Below are 24,678 nucleotides of genomic sequence, written 5' to 3' on the forward strand. Positions count from 1 at the left end.
AACACTTTGTGTACTCAAACTGAGATGGTTGATTTCAGACTTTAACTCATCAAGTATAACTTTTAAATTTCACACAAATGAAGCTCACACTGCTTTAAGATATTAAAAAACAGACAAATCATATTTTTTATGCAAAAAACGTTTTATTTGTTTTGCTTTTAAATGCAAAATGTGTAAAAAATCCAGATCTCAAAACACAGGTGATTAGTTGGAAGAGTGGTTTTGAGAGGGACAGACAGGTTAGCAGCCAATGTTTCTATAGACATCATGTTATGACCCACGTCAACAGCTTATACATTCATCCTCTTTTTGGGACCCAACACAAGTAAAGCATAACAGTAAAATAAACAACATGTTACAGTCTAACCTTAAGATACCACCATGTGTATCAGTCTGTAAATAATAAATACCTCATTGTGAGGAAAGAACAACCTCTGCAAAGCTTACACAGGAAATGCTCCTACCATTCAATATATAGAATAAATACGAGGTTCCACTTTAAGACAACCTAAGTCGCTTTCACCTTGACATCCATAGCTCTCTGTCTAAGGAGACGTTTCGATCACTATGAACAATAGATTTCAAAACTTATGTACAGTTACATCCCATAAACAGTTAAACAGCAGCTTCAGTTTGTGCTCACGGTGACGGCTGCTCCTCAAATGAGCTCCTCACACTGTTTCTTCAAAGCATTCGCTATCCGAGGACCTTAAAATACAGCATGTCCTGTATTCATTTGGGGGACGCCACGTCTACAGGAGACAGGAAGGAGAACGGAAAATAGGAGGAATTATACAATAAATAAGAACATCTTCAAGATATCTGCTTTTTATGGGGCTCTTTTCCTTTTCAGAAGCACCAAGAGTCCAAATCATGGAAATCATTTGAAGGTTAATATCTGATAATTTCCAATAATTTATAAGATAAGATAATGTTGAATGGTATTGTAATGATTGAAAGTCAACATTGATTCGGTTTTTCAGCGAAGAATAAGCAATGGCTGCATGATGCACAGGAGTTTTACCTTTGTTCGCATCATAAAGCTGTAAAATATTTGATATGACAAAGGTTATTGAATATACACTGTAAGAAACACTTACAATTCTAATTGATTGTCTGTAGTAAAAGACCTCTGAGAGAGTCCACACAATTTCTCCCTTTAACTTTTCCACTAGGACGTTTTATCTTTAAATCTACAAAATCATCAGAATTCCCCCTCGTCCTCACCTTGTTGTGCGGTATACAGTGATGGAAGTCCACTATTTCTGAGACTAACTTTTCTGATCTTGTGGTGTAGAGTTGTCGGGGGATCTGTGGAAACAAGAGTAGTCGGTATGCTTCATTAATGTATTATAGAACGAGAGGCAATATGAATAAAGACCTACGAAAATGACTGGATCTGCAGAAGAGAAAGATCTACCACAGGAGATTAGAACTACAGCATCTACTACAGCAGCTACCGCAGAGCTCACTGTTAAAACTATATGCCATTGATGTCGGCAAAGTTGTGGATAGGATACCTAAAAGTTATAAAAACGTGTTTGACATTGTGGATAAGGCAGTTCAAGGCAGTCAATGTAAAGCTCTGAATGCTAAATAATAAAATGTAAGAAGGTAGAAAAGAAAACAAGCCAATTCATTGCAGAGAGTTTGTTAGAGGCTATTAGTATATATTAGTAGAGTTGAGGTTAGTAGTTCAGTCATTTGTGCACAGGAAGCACAGTGTACCTCAATACTCAGATGTATGTTTTCAATTGAGGGAAACTGTTCTTGTTCAGACTGTTGGGATTGGGAGGAGGCGGAACTTGAAGGGTATGGCAATGTGGACACTTGAGTTAAGACACCATCATCATTCTCAAATACGGGGTTCACCCTCAAAGTATTCTCAAAGGCATAGGGAGCAAGGCTGTGCCTACAATGTAAAGGAGATGAGGGGGAGGGGGTGGGATACCAACAAAAATACAACACAAAACATCAAAAAAATCACAGCAAACAAAACATTTTCAAAATGAGATGAATAAAAATGCTCGTACTTACACCAAAGTGACAGCCTTTACGGGCCTTATACATTTCTTGTTAATGAATAGCAAAATGCCAATGATGGCAAGAACGAAGCAGAGGCTTCCCACGAGGCATGTTATAATTAAAGGAGGGTCGAGGGGCACCGACACCAGCTCGTCGCAGTGTTTTCCGTGGTAGTGCCAGTATTTACCTACAGGGCATCTGAAAGAGATGAGAAACGTATATAGATCAGAGAGAAGCACCCTGTAAGCACATGATTATCACTAGTACCGTCTGGGAAATACTGCAACTCTAATAAATACATCATGATGAAGTCATAGTCACATAAAACTGACAACCAATTAAAACATTACAGACTTTTTCTGTGGAAACTTTATATTTTTAAATTCAAATGAAACTCCTTGTTTTTTATAGAAAAACTGAATGAGCCTTGATTTGCCACAACATCCTGTTTTCAACATGAATACATCTATTGAGAAGCTGATCTCTAGATCATCAGCTTTTACATTCAAATCAAAATTGTTCTTGCTGTTCTTATTGGTGTATTCAAGAGAAGTTAGGCATCCAAGATTTATGAGCTGGCTGCTTAACAGAAATAATAATTGTGAGAAACTAATGGATACACATGATCCTCTTTACAGCATTAATCAACATTGTGAGAATTCTATTTCTTTCAATAGTTAACTCTCAAATCTTGATCGTCTTTGAATGCACCATCAAGGAAGGGTTGTAGTAACACAGTCCCTGTTTGTACTCTTTAAACTCTCAAGAAATGTAACTTGTAATTGCAACTTCCTTACATAAAAAGATAAATGCAAGGTACAATATTTAAATGAAGGCTAAGTAATAAAAAAGGCAAGAGTTTATTCAAACTTATGATATCATTTTGAAATATGTACTTCAAAATGCTAAAGCTGAGGTCCTGTGATCTGTGTTTTCTTTCACTCCTCAGCTCTGTGTACCTGCAGGTGGCTCCATGCCCTGGAATTATTTCACACAGGCCATCGTTCAGGCAGTAGTCAGGCTGCAGAGAACACACGCTCTGACACGGCAGGCCGTCCATGATGGTGTAGCCCGGGTCGCACAGACACTCTGCTTCTCCGGTCCAGCGGTTTACCGTGCAGTGGGAAAAGTCGTTGCAGGCCAGGAACTTACAGGGGTCTGCTTGGTCGGCTGAAACCAGCAGAGGAAGAGGGGGGAAGAGAATAGAGGTGTAGAAGAAATAAAGACCAGAGAGAGGGGAAGGCTGATTAAAATGAACGCAGTTTTTAACCGTCTCTCAATGAATTTGAGAAATGAAAGAGCATTTTTATGTGAATGATAATGTCTGCTAACCCAATAATGTGTTTCATAAGGCCACATACAGTCATGAAATGTTCCAAGCATAAAGATGCTTCCCATTTCTACTGCGCATCACCTACAGACTGCAGAGTGATGTGGGCAGGCGCTCTGACCTTGTAGCATGAACGAACATGTCACTGTCAGATCTTTTCTTTTCTCTGCTTGAGATGTCTACATCCTTTAATCACACAGGACACAACACTGATTCGACTGAACAGGCGACGACGATTCACCTGGTTCTATTTCCAAGGAGCGACTGTCAATCTTGATGTCGAGCCGTTTAGAAGCGGCATTGCAGAAGTCTTCGAGCACGCAGTGAACAGCTTCTGTGATGTTGTACGGTACCGGTTTGTCCAGTTTCATCTTGCTGTTCACCACAACGCTGCCGTTCCTGAAGTTCAGGACTTCCAGTTGCTTAAATCCAGTCAAATTGGATTGTAGATAAGGCAGAAGCTGTGGGTGAGAAATAGGAAAGCAAATTATCTTCTTATAATTTATTTTATTTTATCTGTTTATTCAACTATTCCCTTTACATTTTTCAGAGGAGGTACTGTATTCCTCATTTGAAAAAAATAATAGTCTTTTGTGTAAGTAATCAGTGAGTGAATGTTCCTTGAAAGCAGCACTAAAGCAAGATTTCATCTTAAAAGGGTAATAAGGGAATAATTCTCTTAAATTTAAGAGAACAAAGAATCCCTCTTGGATATGTAGGTTAGGAAATTATATCAGATTCATATCGCTAAAGATCTGTTCCCCCCCAGAGAACTTATCAACCAGTTCAGCAGAGACCACATTAACCTGTGGTTAAACTCCAACATCAACAGGACTGAGGCTGTCGTAGCACTGCTGATATTGAATTATTCAGGTCATATTTTTACAGTGTGAATGCTATGAATAGTTCATAATTAAATTTTGATGCAAGCATGAAATCCTGCCATTACTGCGCTGACTTTGTAATTAGATCTAGAACATAACTAGGGTTAGGTTTTAAAGGCATTAATATACGAACACAGAAGGTGCTATTTCTAGTAGAGGAAGAGCCCGAGAACACATGATGAAAAGATGAGACACTTAAAAAGAATTGTATGACATCAAAGCTATCGCAATTTCTAAATAAATCTATAATACATGATGTTTAGTGAAGGCTTTTATGAAGTGCCTTACAGTAACATATGCACGATACATTGTCAGGTTAAGTATCTCTGCATTATCCCACCTACACAGACCTACAAAGCTGGCGCTTTGACTTGATCTTATATCAATTAAAAATGCCAAAGAAATGTGGAAGGGTGTGGGCAAAACAGAAAAAAATAACTGCAGTGACTCAGCTGCATTGGAGAAGATGGTGCTAATTTAAAACGCTTATTTTCTCCTGCCCAGTTCCAATAACTCAACAAATGTATTAGGATATTAATACCTTAGTAGATTAGCATAGATTGGCAGAATAGCAATAACTCCCATTCATTTTAAATAAAATAATGACAAAGAAATACCGTTTTTCAACTTATAAAACTGTTCTGATTAATCAAGTTTATGCTTCCACATATTTATTAATAATCTACAGTATTCCACATTGCTGCACAGATCAAAAATATTCCGAATCTCAAAACGTAGCTCAGATAACTGAGAAAACAAGCTTTAAGGGCTGTGGACTCTGACTGATGGTGGTGGTGATATTTAGGAAGGGAAGGAAGTCAACCAGCTGAAGTAATGGACCCGCATCAATGTTCATCGATCTGAACCGCTCTCCTTCCAGCCACTTCAGGTTCACTACGGCCGAGGCCAACATCAAACAGCTGCGGTGTGAGAGCGAAAGATTACGCTGCTTTAGCTGGCCTGGCTGTCGAGCAGGAGATAAGAGGCCTTAAGGAGCTCTGCTCTGATCAGGTTACTTCACTTATCATTGGCAGACAGTTTACTGGGGGCTAGTTCCCTATAGCTGATAGTCTCCGAGAAAGCACACGAAGGACCAACATCCCAAACAAATGGACAGCCTGCAGTGCAAATGGACACGCAGCTTGCTTTTTTTGCCATCCATTTGTCTCAATGCAAAATGTCAGCAACTTCACATCAACTGTAAATTAAATGCCAAACTGTAGCTCTGTGGCCTTCCACACAAGGTCAAAACAGAACTCTTTAACAACAAACCTCAGTCTGTATTGTGCACTGAGGAACAACCCTGCAGAGAGCGTGACACTAACAATTACATCATTTCGGTCTCTCACACCATCAAATGCTTCTCTGAGCTTACACCACTGTATCTACTGGTTCTTGTTTTAAAAGAGCTAATCATATCTCCCTTCTCTCATGTTTAGAAAATATATATATATAAAGCTGCCATGAAAATGATTTACTGTGGAAAATAAAATAATTCCAATCTCCATGTCCAATTTTATTGGTTGCTTCACAAACCAGTAGGTACAGGAGTAATGGAGGCAAAGGCAAACTGGGAATTGCAAGCCACTGCAGGCTAATAGTCCATATATATGTATACACATATATGAAACAGTGAATGTACAGTGTCATAAATGGGGTGCAATATCCAGTAAAACATTCCATTATGTCCATTTAAATGGGCTGCAGAAAATATTTATATATTATTTTACATTTCATCTTTAACTTTATAGCTTTTCAGTGATTTACAAACCCTTTCAAACCTGAAACATGTTTCTTCTCTTCCTTAATAGCCCATTTAAAAGGAAGTAATATTTACTATTCCTAATGGGAAGTGAGAATAGATAGTATACGGCAAATACTTACCGGCTCAAACGTCTGACCACATTAGTTTTGCCAGGAAGCTTAATAAGTTGATTAATGAGGAAAGCTCAAGTAACTACGGTTTGGGCAACCTTTAAGATTGGAGATGGAGTGTTTTTTCATTATTATTTATTTAGCATCTTTGTGTAATGTGCCTCTATAAATATGTTCTACCCATTGTTTTCTCTCATCCAGAGCAGACAATGTATTTTTTCTATGTTTAAAGGCATGAAAATGAATAGGAAAATAGTGCTTTCTGTTTAAGGAAACAAAAGTAAAAAGAAAATTATTCATAACATGAATCTATAAAACCTCCACTATTCTGTCTTTTATGTATCTTAAACTATTTAGTGAAAATCCTTGAGAAATTATTAAAAAATATAACCCATTATGAACCATTTTCCTTAACTAGGAATATCATACCACCCAGAATAAATCTGAAAACTAAGCCCACCTGTAGTACCACACATCTCCTCTGCCCCATGGCATCGCAGCAAAGGCACTTCCTCAGTTTGAGGCGAAGGTCTTTATATAACAGATCGCCACACAGGCCTAAAAATATGTCCCTTTATTTAACCTCGGGGTAAGCCTTGAAACTAAATAACGATGTCAAGTGAAGCTTCATTCTTTGATGCACGCTAATAAGGTTCAGGATCCTCACCTACTTACCAGCTGCTAATGTAACTGTATTCAGAAAAGAAAAAGAAACGATGCTGCTGCCTATTTGCCAAAAGAAATGGGAACATTACAGCATTGATTCAACATATGTGCATTCACACAAAAGCTCCAAACAAAATTACCTCCACCAATCTATTTTATTGCATCGTCTTTTTGCCTAAAGTATCACATACAAACACTATGTCAATAACACAACATAGCCAACATGTGTACAGATGTACCCTGACTGATGTCTCACTAAGCCGATTGGAACCATTAATAGCTAAATGTGTGTGCTGCTGGAACCGACCAGAATTACTCAAAGCTTCTTACCACAAGTCACAAACCTTCTACAGTCCCACAATGACTAAGGCAGAACCAGTCTCATGATTCAGACTACTCATGGCTAGCTCTCTACCATGCACAAAGCAATACATTTTCGCAACACTTAATGCATCAAACTGCATGATTTTCCTTGTAGCTTAAGTAATGATCACATTGTTGCGCTCCACATTAATTCATTCACTTAGCAAATGTAACTTTAAGGCTTCAAAACAAGCACAAACAGTGGTCAATGTGATAGAACACACTATGTTGTTGGTAAAAACGATATAGTCCAACTGCTGATAGATAATGACAAGTGTGTGCTTCATACAGCAGAGAGTTTGTCCATACAAACAAATGAAGACAGATTATTCACTTACAATGTTGTATGAGGAAATAGTTTAACATTTGTGGAAACAAAAGTATTTGCTTTGGTGCCAAGCTAGATGAGAAGATTGATACCACTCTCACCATCACTCAAATAAATATGAAGCTACAGACAGCAAACCGTTAGCTTAGCATAAAAACTGAAAACAGGGGACACAGCTAGCCTGGCTTAGTGCAAACAAAATCCACCTTGTGTAAAAATGAGGATTTGTGATTCTAAGGGCTGTCACTGTCAACATTATCAGAGACCATTGTGTTACTTTTGTAAAGATGCATGCTAGCTATTTCCTTCATTTCCAGTGTAAATGCTAAGCTAACTGGCTACAGCTACACATTGAATCAACAGATATGAAATTGGTGTCAATAGTCTGATAGGTTCTACTGTTCCTTAAGACTGTTTACGTGTGTATCTCTTGAAATAAATAACAACATATTTCCATTTTTATAGCCCAGAACCTTCACACATCCCTTGCAGACACAAATCGTACAAAAAGACAAGCTGAAATATATCAAACATAATCAAAACATTCCCTGATCAATCCAAAACTCAAGCACAACAAAATTAAGGCAAATACACAAAAGCACACTTTAACAGAACCAGACTTCAGATAACAGACATGAGTAGTTGCAGCAGAAAGGTCAAATGTCTAATGTAAGGACAAAAGCAAAACTGAAATCTAAAGTTAAAGTTTTCCAGAAATGTTAGGTGCTCTCGGCTAGATACTGCATTTTGAAAAGGTTAGTTAAGAAATAGAAAAGTCATGCTCTCGCTGAGGCATTGGAAATATAGTTCCAATATGGAAGAGAATACCGGTATGGAGGCTAAAATCTTCTGTCTCCTAGGCCCAGATTTACTGGAAGCTCCAGGGTTTGGCGAGTTTCTGGACCCAGAGTGCTGTGTCTGAGTGAAACAGAATCATTTCTTCATACTGTTGACACAATGGCTCCTCTGAAATGAAATCCTCATAACAGTTTGATACAAAAATAAAATTTGTTGAAGGATATAATATATATAACCATTTAAATTAACTGTTTTTTTAATGATAAAAAATGTGCACTTAAGGCTCGCTGCAAAGTGCATCCTTACCTTTGCAGGACAAAAATATAGAGTAAGCACCAATTTGGGGCTACGGTTAAATATGTATTTCTACCTCTTAAACATATACAAACACTTTTGTCACACATGTCAGCTTGGGCTACGAAAGCAAATAGGAAAAAAAAGTATGCAACATCATGATATCCACCACAAAAGCTTGTGTACCTACCAGCTCAAGAAAGGTATGCTCCAGTGATTTATACTCTGGGGAGCTCTTGTTGAACAGGTCGTCAGAAAACTTCAAGTTAGTGACCCTCAAGCTAAAGAAAACCACTAACTCTTTGCCCGCATCCACTGCAGCCATCAGAGGGGTGCTGCCTTGCCTCATGGCTGGTGATGCCGTGGATCCGTGCGGGTGTTCGTCAGACTCTGATGAAAATCCACTGCCGCTCTCTTCTTCCAGAGAGTCGGTCGTATTCTCCGCCATCCCGTTCTGACTCGACCCTACATCGTCTTGAATGTTGGAGTTCTCAGGAGGCAGATCTGTTGGGACCGGGGTTTCTGCACTTTGCCCTCCACCAGACTCAACCCTGTCCTCGGGGGCCTCGCCGCTCTCTGCAGGGGATAGCAAATATTCCTCTTCTGTTTCTGGTTCAATGCCTTGACAACATCCTCCTGAGATGATGGTGTCGATACTGGGACTGTAGCCTCTTCTGGAGGTGCTAAGGGATGTTCTTCAGGAATTTCATTAGCTGGTTCAGGTTCTTGTAAAATAAAACATCAGAAAACATGTTGTAATAGTAGAAAGAGTTATTTTTTGTTAAGAAGGAACATGGAAATACACCAGCAATTGTTGTAGTAGTTATTCTAAGGTCTTAATGGAATGTAAGCTTGACACTCAATCAATCATGTTAGTTGTTTTAGCAGATATGTAACCAGAACAATTACATCTCACTGCTTTGATGATTTGACTACAAGTTAAGGAGCTATCTGTTTCCAAAAGCAAAATTAAAAGATTGATACCACTCATGTTTTGGAACTGAGGTTCGAGTCAAGTGGAAATTGGAATAGCGTAGCACTTACATTGGAAGCAGAAGCTACCCTGCATGGTCATTATGCAATGAGTAAAATAAAACAGAAACTAAAAATGTCAGTTAGTACATATTCAAGTTTTTCATGTGAGGCTTCTTCTTTTTTATACAATATTTTAACGCAAAGCTTTGTTATGGCTGCACAATCCATCAATTTTAAATGCAGTAGATGTCTCGTGCAACATTTCAAACATTAAACTCAGCTTGAGACGAGTGATACATATGGTTTCTTTAGAATTGCTACTAGAAAATGAAGTTCTGCAGGTTTGAACGAAGTTTGGCCGCACAGCATGAGTTTGTAATGGCTTAACCACGAGCGGGCGGCTGCTTGTTAATGGGCTTTAATATGATGTATTGCCTCAGCAGGGAGCATCTCCATGTGCAAAACTGAACCATCAAGTTTAATTATACTGCCGGTTCCATTTCCTGTGAGAGGCGAGTGTTCTGTGCAGATATGATGGGAAAGGGGGAAAAAAATGGGTCACTCTTTATTTGGACAGTGCTGTGCTGATATTCAGAATCACGTGACTTTAATATGTCACTATAAAATGTGGAATTTAATGTGACACGTTATAATTTTAAACATTTATATGAACTCTTAAAGTCGGAGCTACATAAGAGCTTACATAATGTCCGAAGTTAGATAAAAAAGGATCATCATCTCATCTCATCACCCAATAAGAGTGGATCAATATTAGACAATCCAAATAAATTGTTGTTAAATAATAATAAAACAACATTAATTAAAGTTTAAGGTTACTCAGTAAGACCAATTTAATTCTCTTTAATTTTCCATCAGCAGTAAATTACTTTCCAGATCTTTTCTATTTTCTTACATTTGTCACTTTTAGATAATTCACCACTGAAATAAGATTAAAATGTACTTTTACTGCTTAATTTTCTGGCATGGGGATTTGCTCGATCAGCATCTTGTGTATCTAGATAATACAACAACCTCCCTTCCCTTTCCTACCATCAGCAGAATCAGGACTAAGGGACCGGAACAGTACAGCAAATTGTGGTTCGATGGTCCTGAGGTACTTCCTTTTTCTTTTGTCAATAGATCTAATTGGAGTCTAAACGTCAATCTAAAGTTGGGCTACTAATAAAGCTTTGAACCCTTGAATGTGTTGCTCCTGATTGAACTTAAACATCCTGCTTTTAAAAACATTAAAAACATTTAGCATGAATAAGCCTTACCGTCCGTCACCTCAGGTTCAGCCTCACCACTGTTAACAGGCTCAGTTGGTGGCTGCTCCTCCAGATCCTCCACCGCAGCATCTTCTGTGGATTCCTCCTCTACTGCGGACACTAGAGGAGTCTCATCAGTGATGGCATAAGTGCTTTCTGGGAGGATGTTCGGGATGAAAGGCACATATGTGTGTGTTTCTGGTTTGAATGTAGAAGCTTCCAACAAGTTTTCTATCACTGCCACAGTGGGAAAGAAACTCTGGGTGGGAGATCGGTCTTCCGTAGGTGGCTTTGTGGTGTCGTCCTCAACTGCGTTAATGCCAAGCTCCGCAACTGGATAAATTGTGGTTACTGAAAAGGAAAAGTTAAAAGATTTAGAGTTCCAAAATCCTGTTCTGAGCAAGAGCATACATTTTTTATTCAGTTAAATGTAATATCATGCTTACCACTCTCAAAGCTGAGTGTCTCCATGTCCAGTGGGAGTGAGGTCTCTTGTTTCAAGGCCTTTACGATGATGTGCTTCAGCTTAGGAGCATTCATATCCTCGTCCATGTCAGGCTTCTCAAGAACGTCAGGTTCATCGTTGAGCTCAGTTTCTCCATTAAAGACCATGGCGTAACGCACTGACACATCCTCTGAGCTGAGCAATACAACAAGGCATGTTAGAAACCTTCATAACAGAAAAATCCAACTAGAAATGGATGTCTGGCATCCCAATAGGGGAGATAGTTGGGGATGTTATAGTTTCACTTGATACTTGAGTATTTTAATGCTTCAATATAACTCCCTTCAGGGCAATTGTATGAGAATGTATGTTTTTAGTATCTTCTCATTTACTGTGTTTTATCAAAATCGATCATTATTACAAAAGGTACAACTGAAAGTAAGTACCTTTCAAACCCTAAGAAAAAACTTTACGAAAACGAAACCCACCGAAATCCCAGCACACGAATCTCTTTGAATCCAGGGACACCTGCAAACACACGACGCATCTAAAAAAAAACAAAAAAACAATCAATCAAAGTTTATTTATATAGCCCAACATTACACATTTACATTTTTCTCAGTGGACTTTACAGTTTTATCAGAATATGAATACGAATGAGACACTATCTGTCCTTGGATCCTCACATCAGTCAAGGAAAGATTTCCTAAGAAACGGCACAGGTTTTTCTTAAAATAACATTGAAAATAACCATTGTGTTGCTGCACACTTTGAATCCTCTGTATTATTGAATCTAAAAGCATGGCAAAGAGGCAGCAGGGGTTATATTTAAAGATTTACTGTGCTGAGAAAAAACAAAACGTGTCAATACATGGTTTATTTAACAGAAAACCCAAAGGGGAAAGGCATGCACACACACCGTGAAGTCCTAACAAGCAGAAAGTGAAGTGACCTGTATAAGTGTAACGGAGCTGATTAGAGGGATTGGGAACAGGTGTGTATTTGGGTGTGGGGGTCAGGTGATGGATAAAGGTGGACATACTGAGGACAGCGAGGAGGAAGGAGGGGAAAGGCTCGGGAATGACAGGAAGCATTACGGCTGGCTTGCGACATGTCAAAAGGGAAAGTGATGTTAAGATTGGTAGACAGCCATGGCAGCTATCTGCAGATGAATTTATATGTTTGTATTATTTACCCAGCAACAAAAATAATGGTTGTTGTTATCAAATAGAGTAATCATTTCCATACGTTTTAAGAATGACCCTGAATTCTGATACTTGATAATATAAAAAAAAAAAAAACACATGAAAAAACCTTGGTATTTTGCCTTTCTGCAGTGGTTGCTCTGTTTAATTCCAACTGCCAGGTCATTTAACACCAGTAGAAGAGCTGCGTTTAGAGCCTCTTTCAATGCCTTCTTAGTCAGAGATAATCTATATGATTAGATCTTACTATTTCAGGCTTGTGGTCATTTAGAAGTCTTACCTTAAGTCCATTGGTTTGCGACCTTAAAGCTGTTAAATCAATCACGGTGAGCTTTACATTTAACAATACAAGGCCATATAAGCTGACAATCACATTGATTTCATTGTAAGGAAGGTCTTGCATAATGAACACTGCTGTGAAAGAAGGGATGAAAAGTCACAGACTAATTTAGAGGTTTTTTTCGTCCATCTGCGAAGAAGTTACAGGTGAGGTAAAAAGCTGTGTGTGAAATAGTTTAACCTCAGTAGATCTCAGTTTCCCTGCAGAGTTTCTTGTCCCTCAGTAACATCTTTAAAAGCTTCTTAAACAGAGCTCTGCTAGGATGTTGGTTCCTGTGTTTGTATAGAAGGCAAGGAAATAGAACGTTAACATTGACTTTGGGTCTGTACACTTGGCTCTTACCTTTTCTGTGAGCTCTTGTCTGATTTCACTGTACTCCACCACCTGTGGATCCCTGAGCAGCTTGGTGAACGCCGGGTCCGAGATGGTAACACTGAAATGGATAACGTACTCCTCATAGTTCTCTTTGATCATGTTGGGGTCTTCCTCGATCTAGGAAAATAAAGAAAATGACTGTGGTTAGACAGTGTCAAGTGCTTTTGAGAATGTTTGGATTATCAAAACATTGAAACTGTATAGGTTCACTCACGTTAGCCTCAGTTGGTAGCACAATCATTGGGGGTGTCCAGGTGCCTGTGACAAACACAAAAAAAAATCACTAGTTAATGTTGTTAATGGTGTTGTGAAAATGTTTTGATAGCTTCAAAGTTGATAAACATATTGAAATGCAAACATTGTGTTGGGGGTCAACTCACAATCAATTCCTGACTCTGTGGTTCCAGCAAAAACTCTGAAAATACAAATATGTGTTACCAATGTAGTTAGACGACTTTGATTACTTGCTGTGTTAAATGTGTGAGTTATTCAAGAATGCTCCCACTTAAAATCAACATTTATTTTTGCCCAGTATCCCAAATGTATTTTTTCTAGCTAAGAAAGCCAAAAGGTTTAGCTGGTTTGAAATGTTCATTGCCTCTGAAATAAATTACCACTTTGCAATGTTAAACAGATGTCACATTTACTGTGAACACATTTTGGTTTAAAATGGGGTGAAGCCTGCGAGCTAATTCAGGCAGTCAACTCGAGCACCAATGATACATTCGTACATAACACCCCCCTGCCGTTCTTACAACCAACCAAATACAGTCTCCTTAATTTGCCACTCTATTTAAGCTACCAGATCTGCCTCCATCTGCATGGCTAATGCTACTTCTGCTGCTACTCCACGTTGCCATTGTTTACCTGACCCAACACCACCCCAGCTTCCTCCCCAGCTCGGGGGGTTAGTTATCTAATCATCACTCAATGTTCTACGTAAATATGTGGAGTGATGAGGCCCGAGCCTAGACGCAAAACTCAATCTATACTGCTTCTAATAAACATATTAATGAAACACGTGAGTTGTCTGACTGGAACTGTATTCAGATAAGTCACACTTAACCAATGTACATACCCTTCGATTTCTGTTTGCTCCGCCACCCTCTGGAAAAAAGAGACGTAATGGTTATTCACCATCATAGTTTTACTCTGCTCATAAGAACACTGCCTCACAGCATGAACATATCGCCATGAAAGGAGCCTCATCATTGAAGATATTTCAGCTGTGTTCGGGTGTTGGACTCACTCGGGCCACCAGGTCCAGATGCTCCTGAGAGCTGCTGAAGTTCTGGGCCAGGTCGTCCATGCAGAGGTTTTCATGCTGGCAGGTGTAAAGCCAGGCTCTATACTCCTCCGAGTTTGGGGATCGGTCCAAGAAGATCCGAAACGCTTCCCAAATTGCTTCCTGGCAAACTGAAGAGATGTCATGTTATTTTGTGGATTTTATTCGTTTTGACTCAATATATATATTGAGTTTGCGTAAACACAATCGAATAATATCTTAAACAAAAAGATATTAAGGATGAATTGAGATGGCATAACATTGATGATTGTTGGCATGTCTGCATTTGGAGCGTTAGCTTTGATAAATCATTGTTTCCTCAGAAACTTTTCACTGAGCTTCACATTTGACACAATGTTTTGACATATCACAAAATATATTAAACATGATATATTGGGGACAGAACAAAAAGGCAGGAAGGCCCGTTTCAGTAAATGTCAAACTGTATATTTAACTCTTCGTTTTTCCGTGACATTTATTATTAATATTACAATAATGAGCACAGAGACCCCCTGGAGCTAAATTGCGTTTCATCTTCCTCCGTGGGGGAAACAAGCTCCACATTGTCCAATATCTGTGGTAAATGTATTCTCTGACAAACAAATTTCTGGAACGAAGCGATTACATCCAATACAGCAGATTAATCTGCCTCCTTTTAAAATCCTACGCCACAGCAGCTGTTGTGGAACAGTTCGTATTACTTTGCCATTGTAACAAGAAATATGGCAAATTCTGCCTCTTAAATCATCTAAATTCATCTCACTTGGACAAAGAATATTTACATATAACGTCATGATATCATGTGCTACAGTATGTGCATATCCATCCATTGATAAGATTTAGAGAATCATAAATATTTGAGGAGATTAAAAACTCTTTTTCATCATCTTTTCAAAAGCGGCACCAAACATCAAAAGGACGCTATTTACCCAATTGTTTGAAGAAGTGCTTTTTTCTCATTTGACACTCAATTATTTATGAAACGCTTATTGAATCATATTTGATGTCTTAATTATGCATCAAGTTAAAAATAACTTCAATAACAGTATAAGCTTACACAAGAGTTTACCTCTGAGTTTGTAATAGGCCCGATGGCTGCCGATGACTGCTTTCATCGACTCCTGCGGACACACTTTGACCCCCGTGGTGAGGAGCGGCGACCTCCTATTCCGATGTCCATTCGGCTCCGTTCTGACATTTGTGGTGTGTCTGATCGGTCTGGAGGATTCTAGAAAGTGTCGGTACTTGACATCCCTCAGTCCGGAAAAACCCTGGTCATGTATTTCTGCAAGAGCAGTCAGAGAAAATGTCAGTTTAGGAAATAAATATAATCATGTTTACAGTATCCAGCAAATGTAGCGTGGAATTAACATAGAACGTAAGCAATACAGGTAGCTGAAATTAGGTTAATCATGCAAGTGTGACATTTTTTGTTAGTTGTTGTGTTAATTATTATAATTAACAACTGACAGAGGGCGGCACATCGCCAAAGCACTCATTTGTTTCTTTTTTAGTTGCAAATGTCAGAACAATTCAATTACTTGTTATATCAATTATGTAAATAAAAAACGTTGCTTATCTAATTCATTAAGTAATTATAGATTAACCTTGACATGTCTAGTTATGTTTGTCTGACAGTACAAGGACAAAGCTACTGTACAGTTAGATTTAGATTTATTGTACCCAGGGGGAAATTCAATTTCATAGCACTGTACACAGTATACATACAACATACAGACAACAAACCATAACACAAACCAAACAAAAAAACAGAAGGCGACACACATGACAGCTACACTCAGGCCTGCTATTTAAGGCAGAAATTACTGCCGGAAGCAAGCTTTTTGCAAAGTGAGCCCTTTTATATTTGAGGGTTCTGTACCTGCTCCTGGATGGCGGTGGGGCGAGGTAAGAACATACGGATAAGACAAACCGATGGCAGGTATTGTGACAGGAACGCATTTATACACATGATCTTACATCATCACATGTTTTGGTCAACCAGATATAAAGTATGTAAAGCTTCATTTGTGTTTGAAGGTATGTTTGATTTTTTGTGAAGTAGCCATACATTTCAGACGAGCTGCCTTTTTCTCCTTATAGATGAAAGAAAATGCAACATGGAAAAAAATCTTCACTGCAACACAACTCTTAGTTTGCAATATCCCAAACAATGGATTAAAAAAATATGCACCAAGATCGGTTTGATTGTCACAGGGAGTAACACGCAGTACGTGAAAACAGCAACAAACACGGTTATGTCACAGTGATGTCATCAGGGCTTATCTCATAATTGGCTTGGGACTTTGAATATTGACAGAAAGCTTATCCTGTGCACTTGGTTATGGAGACGTTAGTTGTTGGTGTACAACGAAAACATAAAGTATCATTTTTTAAAGATGCTGTGATTTTAGACAGTGACCCATTGCTACAGCGCTTTAGTTTAAAATGTATGGGGCATCTGCTGCATGAATTGTTATGGAAATGTAATGTTGAATCACTGAAGCTCCCTTTGAATATCTAGCTTCAGCTAGTATTCAGGAACCAGGCATTTAATGCCAACAGCAAGAGTAGAATTAAACTTGACAGACGACTAATCCAACAAGTTACTTAATAGTATCTGTCCAGCCCTCTTACTGTAAGTTAACTGCTGCTTGCTCAGCCTATAATTAGCATATTGCTTTGCAGTGAAAGGTATATTACACACAGAAGACCACAGAGTTTATTCTTGTACAAAGTGAAGACAAATTCTCTGCATGTGGGATTTTGGAAAAAAGTGCAACGAGTTACTTGAGGTTTCAAAATCACTGTAGTGTAAAAATGTCTGGGGCCTGGAGCCCGGTTTTTGGGAGGTTGTCATTTTGAATGCTTGTGAAGCGCAGAGATGTGTAGAGAAAGTGAATGAGTAACATTGTTCTCCCCCAGGTTCGGTGGCTGAGATGCCCTTGAGCAACTTGACTCACGTTGTACTACTGAAGCTGCTCAGTGGCTCACAGTGTCAGTGTGAGGTTGTGCTGGGCAGCGTCCAGGTGTGAATTTGCAGAAACTCACGCATGAGGATTACAGCTGAAACAGGATGTGCGTGCACAGTGGATCTCAAAGAGATTACAATGAGTTACAGGTGGACACCCCGCAGATTTGGGTAGTTAACAAAAACATCACATCTCACCAAAACATTCAAGCTCTAACAAACAGGGACAGGAATATTTCCATGCATTATATCACTAAGATGCTGCACAAAGGAGGAGAATGACTCCATTTTCTGTTCCTCTTAGTAAAAAAACAAGCATGACCACCCTGGCCAGGCATGACAGTAAGGCCATTCCACACCATTACACAAGCCAGTGTGCCACTCAGCCAACACTAACACGCTCACCCCTTGGTAAAATCTCTTTTAAAAGAAAGGTACCCATTGGAGTGCCAGGTGGTAGACCTTGAATGACTTTATAAGACAATAAGCCTACATTTATTCAACCCATGAACACAGTCTCAAGGTCATTCGACATAATTAATAGAGTGTTTAATCTAAATGAGGGGACATAATAAAGGCAAGTGAGGAAAAAGAGTGTTTAGCTTGAGATGGTACATTGTTGTGAAGATAAACAAGATAAGGGGTGCATGCAGGCTCCAACTTTGTGTATATCTTAGACAAGTGTATGAGCTAATGCAATGAAACACATGGGCTCTGCCGCCCTAAATACTAAAACATATTATAATAATAAAATAAAAAAACTGTGTATATATATATATATATATATATATATAAACACACATAAGTGTATCACATTTGCCAAGACAATAATGGTGAACTTGGATATGAAACGGAGTGAATGTCAAGAAAAGATATGTAATGAAATAAAGTTGCTATGGAGTCGTTATTTGGATAATATTCAAGTACAGCGATATTACAATCATAGTAATAATGAGCTTGGTTGATTAATGATTAATTAGTTGGTCTTTAGAAAACTGGAGAACAATTGACAAAGATGCTGGATTTGGGAAATCATTTTTTGCACAACTTTGAAAACATTTTGGAGTTTGTTGAGTTCTTATTTTGACAAAGGCAAACTTGATCATCATGCATATTCTTAGCTATTGTGGTTACATAAGTTAGGCAAGTTGTAAACAATCCCAGCATGCAACCATTCTTTCTTGGCCTAATGTTAGGTGTGGTATTGCATTGTTAATGGTGTGATTTGGTTCTAAATCGTGCCATGATGTGTGAGGTTCCCCACATGGACGAGTAAGACACATTTAATTAAAGTGATAACCAAAAGCTAATTCAATGGCAAATTATCTGGCCTTCTTTTCGTTTACAAACTTTTTTACAAAGTTACAATTTTATTTAGTTTGTTAAGCCAAGATTTCATGGTGATTTTACAATAAACTGCATGTTTTTATCTAATTAAAAACACTATCCTTATAAATCTAAGAAATGGGTCAATAATGGTTAATAAATGTGATTCAACATAAACTCTCTGGGTCACACTAGAGCCATCTCTCAATAAGTCTGCCCTTATACAGGTATGATTTTAAGGACTTGTTGCTCCAACAATGGTTGAAGACTCATGTCAAAATGCAGGCATTTAGGGCTGGATAATTTGGTGATCGGAGAGGAACAGTGTACTGCTGTGCTGGTAGTCAATATTCAGTAAGCATTCAACTAAGAATTGTGAAAAACTTGCCAGAGCAAGAAAAGAAACAAAACAGTTAATCACTGTATTGCACGGAAATAATTACCTCTACAATGAACAATATTGTTTTCCACAAATCTAAATTTGGCCCAACACCAAGAACATGCAAAGAATGTGTGGGCATTGACATTTCAGCCTGCAGCTTTGTGGGCAAAATTATCCCCCAGTTCAGTGTCAGGCAGACCCATTCACCCGGCAAATCTTCCACTTCTAAACATTTCAGCAGGTGGTCTGACATTTGCCAAATCATGTGCGTTTCCTATAATAGGCACGGCAGGAAGACAACATTTAAATTGGGTTTTTTTGGAAATTGGTAAGCTTGAAACCTGACATGCACATGCAGAGACACGAGGGCCTGAGTGAGGGGAGGGAGTGTTGGAGCGGGCCTTAATGCTCGGTGCAGCCGCAAAAAGGCCTCACAGCAGAATTACAAGCCAGAAAAGATTAGCGTCCTGCGACACTGGGAACAGAATGGCTTTTGTTTCTTTCAGGATAATGAGCTCAGCCGGGCACATCACACTGAATGAGACAACCAGTGCGGAGGCAAACGTTATCACTGATGAGATGACGCTATCTTTCTCCCTTAACATCTATAATATGCCTCTGCTTGATAATTCATAGTGGATAGTCATGGCCATAAAAGTGGCTCTCTCGCTGCTTGACATTTCAAAAAGATAAATCAAAGATGTGTTTGAGGATGAGCAAGCATTTTAAACATTACTAAAGGTGATGTTTAAAAAGCAGATTCATGCACAATTTCAACTGGAAAACCCTGTTGTCCTTGAAGTAGATCTCAACCACTCACTGAACAAAGTAATGTGACGAGTGATCTTTTTCATTTTGCAAAGTTTGGTCTTTCTTAGGAGCTAGTGTGTAAAAGGCCTTTAGACATGTATTATTGGCTGACCAAGTTGTTGAATGAATTACCTCTGTACTGGCTGAAATTGGAGCCTTAAAGAGCTAAGATTGTTGAAACGTGCAACCACTGAAACCCGTGCGAAAATAAACAGCCATTCTTTCTCCAACAAAAAGGCAATAACTAATGAAAAGGTTCAACCAAGTTAACTGGAAAACAAACCTCCCTTTAGGATTCTTACCTTTGATTTGACTTGCTTGGAGGGTAAACAGACACAAGGTGAGGAATATTCCTGACTTCAAAAGCATGATGCGCTTATTTATGTGGTTCTCAAGCCCAAAGTTGTCATTTGTAAAGAGACTTGTTGCAAACAACAATAAAATCCAGGATCCCTTTATTTTGAGTCCATTAGCAGAATGTCCATTAGTCTCTTCATCTGTGCTGACAAGTTCTCCAGCTCATTAGTAAGTACCAAAAAAAAGGTTGTCCACTCCTCTCTGTGCTCCAGATCAGTTTTTCAGCAGCAGGGAGTTCCTAGACAACCGGGGAGGCTGCATGGGTGGATGAGCAGAGCCGCCGGGGAGGGAGGAGAGGACGGAGGAGAGGACGGAGGAGGACGGAGGAGAGGACAGAGTGACGGTGAACAGACAGATTTCTGGCTCGGGAGTTTCCCTTCTACGCTGTCAGTGTGACAACAGTGACGAGGTTAAAAAAGCAGGCTTGGTTTTGCGTCTAATCCCTTAACCTTCTTCTTACTGCTTGTAATCCCTGCTGGGCCACGTGGCAGCCTGGCCTCATCCTGTAAGCCACCTTCTGGACCCTCATCTGTCAGCTGAACAAACTTGGGGATCTGCCAACGGGCAAAGACCAGATATCTACTCCCAATAGTCAGCCCCTTGACACCCAGATCATTTGTGTGCTTTTATCCACCTTTACATTCGACTCTCCGATTGCTAACTGTTCCTCTTTTACCTCAGTTTGCCAACAGCAAATCCCTGCCTCTTAGGCCAGCAATTTCAGGTGCCAAGTGAGGTCAGGATTGCAGTTTGATGTTAACCCAGCAAACAACGTGCCTCATTCCTATACGAGCTGCACAGCCAGGCTGAGGCCTGTTTTCGCATTGTTGAAATGCACCTTCCTTTCTCCTGTTGTTGGCTGTTAAAGATGAAACGTTTGATCCTCCTCTTCTGCTCCCTGTGATGTTACCCGTGAAATAGAGTAACCAAGAAACCCAGCTTCACTTCCTGACGTGTCGTTTTGATGCTCAATTATTCCATATTTGCCCATCCACAATATGCTGATTTTTCTTAACAGAAGAAGGTTTGGATGCTGAAGAGATGTCTGCGTAAGGGAAATGGGTAGAGACAGTGGTGGCATGTGTGGCCTCTCTTGTTATGATGTGTCGGGGGGGGAAGGCTCCATGTTGTTAGTCTCCACCCTCGCCTCTTCCTGGGAGGAGGATTAGTTGCCCTTGTTGGTTGTTAACAATTTGCTGCAGTAAATAAGCCTCTTCAACAGCAACCTAATCCATCCAGGCTGTTTTCTGACACAGTAATCTTAGCTAATTTTTGTACCCCATTAAGAGTGACACATTTTCTAAGCAGTATTATTCAGTTGTTTGGCCACTAGTAGGCAGAAGTCTCGACAAACATGTTATTAAAAGAATCTACCTGCTGACTAAGAATGCTACCAGATAATAAACTTGTAAACATTGAACAGCATGAAAAACCTGGTATTGTCCACTACAGCAAACAGACTACCGCTGACCTGTTTGGGAACAAAATGTAATATTATCATTTAAAATCATTTTCCCGCAATTTCATCTTAAAATCATAAAGCAGAGATCAACACTGAACTCAAGACTATCGTTATATTTCTCATATTCAATATTTATTTGTGATGCTGTCTCGATTACTGAGGGATACATGTTGCTTACCTTTCTCAGATGGTTGGTCAGAGGTCAGATAACTACGGTATTCTGAAGTTCATGCTCGTCACGGCACCACTCTTGGTCAAAAACTCTAAAAGAAAAATGTCAGCTTAAGGACATGAACAATTTCATTTGGACATTCATCTCAGTTAAAATAAAAAAGGGTGATCACAATAATGTTGATATCTTTCTTTGTATGAAAGACTTTGACATTTATAAAGTACACTTAAATAGGCTGTATCAGGTATTGACCGTCACAGTGTGGTTGAGAACGTTATAAAAACCAAACAATATTTATATACTGTGCATGTATATTCTGAAAGAAGCCCTAATACACCCACACCAATATTTGTGAGGAATGCTTTATTACATGCTGACTTTTTTTCTTGTTTACAAAGCAGACTTCACTTTCCTAACTAGTTTAAACTGACAATTCAGAGTTAACTATAAACGTCTATCAACAAGGATGAGTATGTTGACCCCTTTTTGTACACTTTACACATGTATATTCAAACCTGAGCATTCAGGTATGTAACCCTGACCCAAATCCTTCTGGATTAGGGTCAGGGTTACATATCCGGTCTCTGTCAAGCTTAAATCAAAGATTTTAGGTTCAGGGTGAGGACATTTGACATCCAGTCCTAAGCGTTTTTATTAGTCCTAAAATAAGCTGACACTAATGCAACATCATTGCTCAATTTTAACTTGATTTATGCACAAAAGCAGCCAAATCTTGTAGCTTGGTCTTGTAGTTAAATAATGTATTCTTAGATTCACTGTATATTCATGAGAAACTTTGATATGTTTCCCAAGATAAACAAACCCTTGTCAGTTTTAAGCAGAATTCAGCTCAGACAATCTTGACCTTCTCCCACTGGCTGATAACTTGAATCATTGTCCAATTAGAGAGGTCAGTTTAAATTATGCAACAGAGGGAAAGTGGTACTTGCCATCTGTCAGAAGGGGTTATTTCATTAGGGACAGAGCCTAGGAGTCTCTGGCTGGCAGAATCTGGCACAGCAAAACACACCTCTGCTGTGAGATCCACGATTTGTAAAAACCTACAGCATGCAGTGGTTTAATGCAACTAAGTTCATTTACTCAAGTACTGTGCTTAAATAAAATATTTATTTTCATATTCTAATTTATACTTTTACTCCACTAGATTGTGTAGGCAAATGTTGTACGTTTTACTCCACTGTGGTTTACAAGTTTAGTTACTCGTTACTTACTTACAGATTTAGGTTTACCAAATGTCCACTGGGCAAATTCCTGTTTTCCTCCGTCTGCTGATTACGTCAGAGTTTCTTACCGTTCTGTTTGTGTGGCTGTTGTTAGCACAGTTAGCTCTGTTAGCTCTGCAGCACGCCCACCATCACCGCGTTGTACCGCTAATTTGTTTATCCTCTTTTTAAGTTTTAAGTTTCGAAAGCAGAATTGCTGTAGTAGAAGATAATCCAAATCGTCCATCGTGGCCTCATTAACCAGCGTTTCAAAATAAACACTTATTTCTAACAGCTCTTCAAGCAACTAAGAGCAAAAGATGGCAGAACTTGGAAAATAGCCAATCAATTGCAGCTGGGCAACAGGCAATCCGATGCATGCAACATCACATTTGTTGTTTGCGCGTCTCTGCAGCCAACTGATGCTAAAAAATAAAAAGGTTTTCATCATGAATTATACATGGATTAATTCAGAATATTTGCTTCAAACGCATCTCAAGGAGCTAGCAGTAAAATATATTTTTTTCTGCTGTTAGCAGGTGGGGCTCTCTCACTGTATCGGTGTAGGCCTACATGAAATATGACTACGAAATGTCTTAAAAGCCTGTAAGCCTGTAATTAGGTTTTTAATAGACTAAAATTAAGGTATTATCATTTTATCCAGCTGAAAACTGATCTGCAAACATTAAATCCTCAATTGTATTGCTTGTTTAACAACTGCTAAATATTGCATACTGCTAAATTATTTTTAAAAACATTTAAAAGTGATTCCTTGTGAGGTCCTAATGTATATTTTCTTTTGCAGATCTGAGAAAGATGAGTGCCCCGGGGTTACAGTCTAATATTAGAGTCATGTTTGTCATTGCGCTACTCTTGGAACTGGAAAATCCACTGTGGGCTGATTAACGGTGTGATCCACTCTTCTACACATGCAGCAGTGAAAGTGCCTGAGCCAGTGTGAAGTCTGGGTGCCAAGTTCAACTCTGTGACCTGTTAGTGGTGTCGATACGTGAGGATGTTCTTCGTCGTCCATAATCTGTGATGTTAATCCGTTCATACGTAGTAGCCTTGTGATTAATGGCACTGAACTTGTGAGACCCAGTTAACACATGTAGACACATACTGACTGCTGTGTGACATGTGAAAGTTCAGCTTAGTATGTGCAGGGGCAACATATCTGGAAAGGGGAGGCTGACGTACTCTTTTTGCTGCTATCAAACAAATTGACATTAATATAATGTGCTTTAGGATGTTAGAAAATGTCCATTATCTTGCCCTAGCGTCTTGAAGGGTCACAGGCAGAGCATTGGATTCCAACGTTTTAACGCCTTGCTCAAGGACCCTTAATTAGGGGCAGCCTAGATGTTTGTTGGCACAGCAGCCTATCGATCCTTGCGTTCAGGGCTATTAAGGTCATGCCCTTTGTGTTTCAATAATTATATACTTGCACATGTGCAAGAGCTAGATTCAAGTAGGTCAGGTGCGCAGACTCAAAACGCAACAGTAAAACATTTGACAG

At 39.1% G+C, this 24,678-nt stretch overlaps 1 protein-coding gene across 1 annotated transcript; it reads right to left on the reverse strand.

The window, feature by feature from the left end:
- Positions 1-147: 147 nt before the first annotated feature.
- impg1b (interphotoreceptor matrix proteoglycan 1b) lies at positions 148-20,667 on the reverse strand. The gene is given in 17 exon segments (XM_063909262.1): positions 148-752; positions 1,228-1,311; positions 2,038-2,223; positions 2,985-3,195; positions 3,597-3,816; positions 8,754-9,187; positions 9,190-9,288; positions 10,816-11,157; positions 11,253-11,446; positions 11,740-11,798; positions 13,139-13,288; positions 13,386-13,429; positions 13,552-13,586; positions 14,250-14,278; positions 14,421-14,587; positions 15,526-15,741; positions 20,248-20,667. Coding segments are annotated over 16 exon segments (2,493 nt in total). The 5' UTR covers positions 20,315-20,667; the 3' UTR covers positions 148-752; positions 1,228-1,271.
- Between the last annotated feature and the right edge of the window lie 4,011 nt (positions 20,668-24,678).

This window comes from Eleginops maclovinus, chromosome 19 (assembly GCF_036324505.1).
Source record: "Eleginops maclovinus isolate JMC-PN-2008 ecotype Puerto Natales chromosome 19, JC_Emac_rtc_rv5, whole genome shotgun sequence".
In the NCBI taxonomy this organism is placed as follows: domain Eukaryota; kingdom Metazoa; phylum Chordata; class Actinopteri; order Perciformes; family Eleginopidae; genus Eleginops; species Eleginops maclovinus.